The sequence below is a fragment of the Abrus precatorius genome, unplaced genomic scaffold, assembly GCF_003935025.1.
Source record: "Abrus precatorius isolate BTA unplaced genomic scaffold, Abrus_2018 Scaffold3, whole genome shotgun sequence".
Classification (NCBI taxonomy): Eukaryota; Viridiplantae; Streptophyta; class Magnoliopsida; order Fabales; family Fabaceae; genus Abrus; species Abrus precatorius.
This window is the reverse complement of record NW_020874373.1, coordinates 2,234,402-2,243,519: the sequence shown is the minus strand read 5'-3', so window position 1 is coordinate 2,243,519 and position 9,118 is coordinate 2,234,402. Positions and strand designations below refer to the sequence as shown.

The window sequence follows — 9,118 nt, the reverse complement described above, 5'->3', positions numbered from 1 at the left end:
AATTAAAATTAAATAAACTAAAATCACATATAAAATAAAACATGAAAACTAAAAATACAATTAAACCTAACTATAATCATAACTAAATGCTCGGATATGAATGCGTTTCACGTGATATCACCTGGTGAGTGGTGACAATTATTAACCAGTGAAAACCTGTCAACATTCATTGCGAAATATATCATCTTATATAAATTATTCAATGAACTTTTTTAATTGCTACAAAATGAACACGAATTTTACATGACAGGCACATTATGGCTATTCTTTTGATCGATCAGATTGGTGATCATTGTCATTAAATAATTGATTGTGGATTACTCACTCACAATCATCCCCACAAAAATAGTTGATGATAAGATTTGACTCATATAATTAAAACAGAAAATAAAACCATTAGTTAAAAATATTATTATATACATTATTAACTAAAATCGTTTGATAAGCTAACTTCAATAGTTTCTATTTTTTTTATATAAGAATGTGATTGGAATGTTATTATAATGCTGCATTCGAAACTTTCCCAACTTCAAACTAAAAGTTGTATTTTTTATTAATTTTCAAAAATTTCTTATAAGATTTGAGTATATAAAGTGATAAAATAAAAATTTGTTCTATTAATTAAAAGTTTTTCATGTTTACAATAAATAAATTAATTCAACATGAGCAAATCCTCATTGTTTTCTACTTAAAAGTAAGTTATTTTCTTTAGAAAGAAAGCCGAAGGTGATCCATTAAAATTGGGGGAAACACATTATTACACAACAAACGCATACATAACCTGATATCCCCATCCAATTACACTATTTGAACGGGTCAAATCTACATGGATATAGATATTATGATGGTATCACATTTTCTCCCGACGACGCTCCACATGAACAACTCCTTCATCATCGAAGCGTCCCACATCGCTCATAACCTGCTCTGCTACCTTCAGCGTATCCGCCATCGCTCCTGGCCGAGACTCTTCCACTTCGATCACCATCTTATCTCTACCGCGCCCACCTCCGTAGTCCCTCACTTCCTCTGTTCCACTCACTTTTTCCTGCATGCACAACAATTACATCATCTTAACATAAGATTAATTAATTATTTAATTAATCAATCTAAGAGAATTAAAACTCTTCAAAAACCTTCGTCTTCTCCATTGCTTCCTCTTTCCTGCCAGTGAAGAGACCCATAGCCTTTTTGGCAGCATCAGCAGCAGAATCCTTCAGCTCCCCAAGCTTCCCAACTGCATTGTCCTTTCCTTCTTTCGCCTTCTCAGCTGTGTAGTCCTTGTACTCTCCAGCTTTTTGCACTGTAGCATCTTTAGCTTCCTTAGCCTTATCTGCAGCATAATCCTTGTACTCCCCAGCCTTGTCCATCGTCTTGTCCTTGGTTTCTTTTGCTTTCTGAGATGCATAATCTGCATACTCCTCAGCCTTTTGTTTCGCTGCATCCTTCGTTTCCTTGGTCTTTTCCCAGGTAGAATCATAAACCCCAGGTGGGTTTTCAACCGATCTATCTCTCACTTCCGCACCCTCCTGAGGCTTGCCAACCACAGCTTCCTTGGCTGCTCTAAACATGGACCCTATCACACTGGGTTTTTGCTGTTCATCCTCACGTTGTTCTTGCATTGCACTCTCTCTTGCTCTATTAACGTCTTCAAGATCCTTAGCAGCAAGCTTTGCAGCTGCTTCAGCTCGTGCTTGCTTGAAGTGAGCATCGGAGTGCAGTGTATATCCCTCTTCACGTTCATTTGCTCTGTTGATATCTCCAATGTCTTTCGCAGCAAGCTTCGCGGCTGCTTCAGCTCTGTCTTCCTTGAATTGTTGCCTCGACGCCATTGATCGATTATTCACAAAGTTTCTTTTTCGCCCAACTGTAACTGATTTTTCAAAGAACTGGCTTTTGAATTTCTTATGCGAAAGGTGGTGATGGATATGGATTGGATGTGAAGGAGATAAGGTGGGTGTTTCATGTATATATATCCATTTGAAGCATTGAACATTAAGGAGGATGGGATTAGGGGAGAGTGACACGTGGAGGAGAGATTTATAGTGAAGTGACACGTGGAGGGAAATGGCAGTGGCAGAAAATGTAGGTGTGACGCGTAGCCTCTGGGATGCTCCTCTGTGGTGACATCTATATTTCGAAAAACGACGTGGCACGATTCAGGCTAATTCAGTTCCTTTTGTTTTGTCTGACCGCCACATGAGCATGTCTTGTTTCGCGTTCATAAATAAATTATCTGGATAATTTCCCTCTTATGTTTACATTCATTCCATATTTTAAATATTTGATGATTCATATATAGTTATTTATGACTGTTTTCGTATAAATTGTTTTATAGTAATACTTAATAGCATAACTTGTCCAATAATAGAAAGTATTGTATAAATATATGGTGAGGGAAGTTTAGTGTATTATGGGTTTATAGAATTTAATTTTTATGAAGATATACTTACTTTATACTGACTAATAAATACGTAAAAAGTATCTAGGGCTCGAGTTTGAATAATCTTTTTTCATTTAATGAATGATGGGATTGAAAACATATTAAATTAATATTTTACGTAGAAAGACATGGGATTTGAACGGAAACTGACCAAGTAATACGAATATTGTTATTCGGGTAGAAGTTTTAATTATGTAATGCACGCTGGTGAAAATTTTTATTTGAACGTTTTTTATGAATGTGCCCATTATACACGTTGAGTCTAAACAAAAGCATTTGTTAATTATACTCTTAAACTATGATGGGATTCACATTTGAAAATCGCATGTTAAAGCTCAACTCAGTTAGACGCAAATTGACTCTGCCAAAAACAAAACATAAACGAAAGTTACACATTTTATAATCATTCACCCATAGCCATCGTTACACATTCCTTAGACAAATGTATGGGATCCAGTCTATTCAACATTACTTCTCAACTTCACTACGATCTTTTTCTTTTTTTAACAATTTTATGTTCTGTAAGATAAGCAAATATCTTTGTGTAATGAATTTTGAACAATTTAATTAGATCATGGAAGATAAGTAATATGATATTTTGTCTAATAAGTAATAAAATATAATGGACATGGCATCGAACATGGGAAAGTAGAATTTTATTTTAACTTATGACAATTTTTTACACGACAGGAAAAAAATACACCATTTTACATTGCGAATCTGAAAAACTTTGTTAATCGTGGTAATAATATACGAGCTATTGATCATCGTGAAGTCTGAAGTTCAATCTTCTAAGCCACACAGAATGAAGGATCATATGGAACACGTCGTATCTCTTAGGAGGAGAGTGTACCTCAAAGTGCCTCCTAACTTGTCCAACTCTTCTTTGCATTCTTATATACTGCCTTGGAGAAATACTCATCAGAATTTCCTTCAAGTAAGGAATATCCTTCACTGATACCTCAACGGAAAATGACTTCCAATTCAAAACATCATTGAATGGAGGAACATAATGATCTGAAATGAGCACTGGGACACACCCTGTGTATATTGCCTCCACCACTCTTGGGCTTGCTACCTCATACCCACTGGGACAAAGGCAAAACTTGCTCTTTCTCAACATTTCATAGTAGGACACACCCTTTGGAAGGTACTTGTGAACTTGGATGTCATTGTCTTTGTTTTCCCAGTGTTCAAGAAGAACAGGCCTAATTGGGCCATGAAGCCCACCAGCAAAGAAGGCCAAGACTGAACGTCTAGATGCTGATGGCCCACCAATCAAACCATTTATTGAACCCGTTTGGAGATTAATTTCTGGCAAAGATACATCCTTTGAAGGTTTGAATCCCTCAGAGGTGTTAGCATTGCACAGCACACGAATCGAATTCTTGTGCAAGTTGTCAACGGAAAGTGAAGCCTCTGGCCCCTGAAAGACAAGAAAATAAAAATTGAATATTTGGTACAACAACATTGCGTTATCTATCTTAAATCAACAAAGCATGGATTATGAATAAATAATAGTGTGATCTAATTAATTACCCAATCATGGCAAGCAAGCATGAAATGATCAGCTCCAAGGCTTCGGTTCCAATAGGGATATCTTGCGGCAATGACGTTGACATAATCCGTGACAGTCTTTTTGATGGGGCCAAAGTCATGAGAGTCACGTACATATACAAATTGGACCATCATTGCTACACTAAAAGGTAGGAAATATACATGGGCCTTCTCGGGGTCTCTTGTTCGGAATTGCTCATTCATCTCTATAGTATGGATAAAATTTCCCTCCATTGAGTATATGCTTTTGCAAGGTCCATTGTGAAAAACCGGAGGCTCCCCTTCTTCGTAGACATATACTTTGAAATGTTTCTCCATTTCTAAGTAACTCCTGTCATAGCAATTTCACAAAAATAAGGGAATAATGAATTATATTCAACATTATAGACATGTGATATTGAAAGAATTGGCCAGAGCCTATTCATAGTGATTGTGAATATTACTCTCAGAGAGGTATATTTGATACTAGATATGTTACAGGATAAAAGTTCATCAAAATGAAAATTAAATGAAGCGGTGCATTATTTACCTGTGAAATGCGTTAGCATTGTTATACATTGGTCCAACTGGAACATAGTCTATATCTTGGGTTTGATTCCCGTTTCTTGCTTCTCTAATTGCAGCTCGAGCTTGTAATAGACCAGCTTCGGTTCTATCTAAGATGCTGAATTTTCTTTGCAGCTTCGGTCTCCACGGTGGAACATTAGACTCGTTCACAGGAACCACATTGGGCGAAATATGGGAAACATTTTCTTCATATTTGTTCTGGTAAATAAAATGATGGGTCATCATCACATTTATTTATAACACAAATGGCTAAGATTTTAATTTCGATGATATTAGAATGACATCAGAATTTGCGTAACCTCAGTTGTATTTTCCCCTCCTTATGTGAAGTTGACAAGTACTTTTAACCAACTCTTTCATAATCATTGGTTCATGTGAAGGGGTTAAATGTAGAAAATAAACTAATTCCCCTCTAAAATGAAAACTATCCAAAAATAATGTAAAAGATTACCACGACCAAATATTTGTAATTCTCCCAAAAGTTCAATTTAATGCGGTAGCTTGTAGAAACAAATAGCAAATTGTAAACCAACTAAAATATCTTAAAAGTGAAAAACCCAAGGGCAGGCGAGGGGGTTTCACGTTCATTTGCGTATGCACAAAGTTACCATTCAAAAGGAGCATAGCATAATCAATAAATTTAACTCTGAATTCCTCAAATCCGTAAACAACTCCTAGGATCGCCACGTTATGGCAACAATTACAGGGTAACATCCAAGTTGATACAGCAATTTTCACTATTTCAATTCCCTACATTTCACCGAGTAAAATTGCTTCCAAAACATGAACTATAAAACAAAATATTATATTAAGACAATATAGATATAACAGCAGTGCGTATACCAAAACGGAATGGTCTGTCAAATTTTAATTTTAAATTTCTCATGACAGGAAACGGTGCAAATTTGTCTTCATTTACAATTTCATTCAAGAAAAAAAAATTAAGTGCTGTTTGAACCCGATATTTTCAGGTATCACCCCTTATTCTAAAAATTTTATCATAAAAAAAAAGAGCTTAAAATGAGAACACAAAGAAAGTATGTAACAGGATCTCTCTCCCTTCACTCGGATAATAAAGGAAAGAAAAGCGGTTTAATTAAATTTCTCCATTTTTCTGCAAAATTAAAGAAAAAGGTTAAACATTAAGTCGATATCTAGTCATTATTGGCGTTCTCAAAGAATAGCGCATTTACAAATTAAGAGGGAAATTGAAAGAAAAGCCAATAGCCTGAGTTATGATTTTTTTAATCTGTATATTCTTTTCTTCTTGAACAGAACAATCATCTGATATTTCACGAAATTTCCATCAGAGAGGCTTCCACAGTACTTGTTATTCACCGGTGCTATATTGATTAAAAAAAAAAGAAACAATATTTAAGGATTGAATTAAAGGAAAATAAAAAGCTTACAAATTGTTGAGGTGTTTGTATAGCCTGAACGGAAAATGGTGGTGTAGAAGAGTGATTGAAGTCAGTGTCATCAGAGATAGCTTTCTCTTCCTTGCCGTGAAAATCCACAGCCATCACCACTATCTCTTCTCTCTGTTTCACTTCATCTGGGGCCTCCTTAGTGGTGACAACACCACTGGTTGATGAAGAGGAATTAACAGAGCTCAAAAACAGAGGTGGATTAGCAATGGGGTTAGGACCCAATATAGAAACAAGGCCGGCAACCACAATAAGAGGTATCATGAACAACAAGAGCTTCGTGGAGGAAGATGACTCTGAAGCCCTCCTCCATGCAGAATAACTCCATTTACCAACACCCATTGAAATATCTCGTTAATCTTGCAGCAGAATTCCTGAACAAGGTTAATTTGTGTACTCTACCTAGCTGGTTGCAGAAGTCATGCTTGTGTTTTGTTTACAGAGAATAAAGAAAGAAAGAAAGAAGAGAAGAGAAGAGAGGTTTTAGAAGAGAGTTTTGGTGACATGGGAATAGGATGCTGAGAGGAAGGAGAAATGTTGGTAATAAATTGGTGCCATCTCAGGCCAAGCGTCCTCACACTTTGCCCTCAAAATCCGAGTTTTTGCATGCAACTTTTCGGATTTCCGGTTTTACCCTTCCCTTTTCCTTTTACCTACACCTCATACTTGTGTTTTGTATAATAAATTTGCGCTTTTTTTAAAGATTAGAAAGATAAGGAAAAAAAAAAAAGCTATAAGATGAATGTGAGAAGAGAATGAACAAATATTATAAATCTTAGCATTAATAATGTTTTCCTTTATATTTGTATATTCTATTTAGTTAAATTTTATAATCAATTATTAAAATATATGGTCAACCGATGGACTATAATTAAGTATTGTTAGATTACATTTAAGATTAGTGAATGGTCAAAATAAATGAATGCTAGATGATAGTTACTAGTTGTATCAAGTTAACACATACTAATTTGTTTATAATGTAGCTTTTAATATTTTCATCTTACTGTTGAGAATGATTGACTTTTGTGTTTTAATATGTGATAACGTGTATTGTGACTAAATTTAGATATTATTATTATTATTATTATGTTAAAAAATAAAAATTAATCATTATTGTGTTATATATAATTTTAGAAAAATAAGCGTTTCATATTTTTAAGAAATTAATATAATTGTCTGGTATTGAATGTACATAAAGAAATTTTCAGTGTTTATTATTTAAAAGAAATTAAATAAATATTTACCATCATATCATATAAAAATGATCTTATTTTTAAAATAAAAGTAACATTTTTACACAAATATAAATTAAAATAATTAAGCAATTTTTATTTAAAAATATTTTACATTAAAATATATTTCAATATAATTGTATAAAAGCTGTTAATTTTAAAAGTTGAACATTTTATTTATTTTTTATTATATGAAAAAATTATTAATTAAATATATTTTAAAAACTAAAATCACATTTTTCTATATGATAAATATTTTAATTTAACACAAAATAATAAAAATTTAAATATAAAATTAATAATGGAATAGTTTTCTTTTTCTTTTTCTATCAGTTTTAATACTTTACATTTTAAAGATACTATGACCAAATCATATCAAATTTTAATACTATCTATATAATGTACTATAGTTGTTTTTAAAACTAGATTACTTATATAACTAATACAAATTTTACTCAATATTGATTTTATACATAAATAATATTAATTAAAATAATGTAAAAAATTTATAAATATTTTATCTTTTACTTTGATAATATGAATTTACTACTGCTTTGAATTTTTATTATATTATTTTTTATTTTTTATAGTATTGTTTAAAACATTATATTGTCTATTGTTTATTATTAATTTTTTGATAATATTTTGTATTTTTTATTAGTTTACTAAAAAATATAAATATTTATTAGCAATATATATATATATATATATATATTATTAAATCCATGAAATATATGCACATCATTATGTTCATGTTATTTAACTATTTGACATTAAATTTACCCTTTAATTATTGTTGAGCTATAACTTATTTCATTGTTGAAGACAACGTGACAAATAAATTATTATGCGCTAATATAATATAGTTAGTAAATGTCCATTAACATTCAAACATTTTGAAATTGATTAATCGTAAAATTAATTTAATAATGTTTATTGTAGACTATGAAGTGTTTGATTTAAGAGAATAACGGATAAAGAAAAAATAAAAAAAAAAGGAGGGAAAGAAGAAAAAGTAAACAAATAAATATTTTGATTGACACATAAAAAGGAGGAAATTAAATAATTTTCTTTATCTTTGGTTTGTAAGAAGAAGAAAGAAAAAACAACATTATTTTACTTGTATATCTTTAAAATATTAAATAAATTAAAATAAAATAAAATCACAACTTATTCTATTCATAGGTTTTAATTACTTGTGCTAACTTTATTTAAATGTATAAAAAAATATTAAAATATATCATTATTAAAGTCCAGTTTAAAATAAAATGAAAAACATTTGAATCCATCCTTGTGAACGATAAGTATCAGTTAATCATATGAGAGAAAAAAAAGCAAGAAGACTTTTTGATAAAAAAAAAAAGAGAGTATGAAAATGGAAGTGTTTAGAGTTTGTTTTAAAAAAATGTACGAAAAGGTTATTTCGAATTTTTAATATTTTTTATTTTATAAATTTTAAGCACACTTCCTCTTTTCTCTGAACTCGAGATTTTGTTCGTATTTGTTTCCTTTTATTCTCAAGATATTTAAATTAAATTAAAAATATATATGAATTTTTCTCTCTTTCCACAAAATAACAAGTTAGTGATTTATTTTTCTATTATTATTATTATTATTTATATTTTATCGACGTTAATTTTACAGTGGATAAAAAGGTGTGAAAATTTGGTGCTCCTTATTCAATGGCCCACTTACTTTTTTACTTTATTTCTTCACTTCTTATGTGGAAGCGTGTCTTGGTCCCCCACCTGTCGTTTTGCTACTTCACTTTACCTGCACGTGTCATTTTCACCAGATAATCAGTGAGGAATCATACCATTTTGTTGATATTGGTCATTTTATTTTAATATATAAAGTTTTTAATAAAAATTATCATTATTTTAAACTAATTT

General features: G+C 31.4%; 2 protein-coding genes across 2 annotated transcripts; both read right to left on the bottom strand.

Annotated features, from left to right (window-relative positions):
- Positions 1 to 850: 850 nt before the first annotated feature.
- Positions 851 to 1,832, bottom strand: LOC113863732 (embryonic protein DC-8-like). The gene is made up of 2 exons (XM_027497410.1): positions 1,137 to 1,832; positions 851 to 1,048 (listed from the first exon to the last, which is right to left on the bottom strand). The coding sequence occupies exons 1-2, from the start codon at positions 1,830 to 1,832 to the stop codon at positions 851 to 853; spliced, it is 894 nt and encodes a 297-aa protein (XP_027353211.1).
- Positions 1,833 to 3,200: 1,368 nt separating this feature from the next.
- On the bottom strand, positions 3,201 to 6,336 carry LOC113860849 (probable glycosyltransferase At5g03795). Its single transcript, XM_027493372.1, has 4 exons — positions 5,977 to 6,336; positions 4,530 to 4,765; positions 3,983 to 4,331; positions 3,201 to 3,869 (listed from the first exon to the last, which is right to left on the bottom strand). The coding sequence occupies exons 1-4, from the start codon at positions 6,334 to 6,336 to the stop codon at positions 3,201 to 3,203; spliced, it is 1,614 nt and encodes a 537-aa protein (XP_027349173.1).
- Between the last annotated feature and the right edge of the window lie 2,782 nt (positions 6,337 to 9,118).

Bases quoted from the DNA above. Each gene is read 5' to 3' on its own strand.
- LOC113863732 (XM_027497410.1), bottom strand. From the start codon at position 1,832: ATGGCGTCGAGGCAACAATTCAAGGAAGACAGAGCTGAAGCAGCCGCG. The intron at 1,049-1,136 runs GTTTTTGAAGAG...TTGTGCATGCAG, and splicing joins AAGCAATGGAGAAGACGAAG to GAAAAAGTGAGTGGAACAGA.
- LOC113860849 (XM_027493372.1), bottom strand. From the start codon at position 6,336: ATGGGTGTTGGTAAATGGAGTTATTCTGCATGGAGGAGGGCTTCAGAG. The intron at 4,766-5,976 runs GTAAGCTTTTTA...TTTATTTACCAG, and splicing joins TACAAACACCTCAACAATTT to AACAAATATGAAGAAAATGT. The intron at 3,870-3,982 runs GTAATTAATTAG...CTTGTCTTTCAG, and splicing joins TGCTTGCTTGCCATGATTGG to GGGCCAGAGGCTTCACTTTC.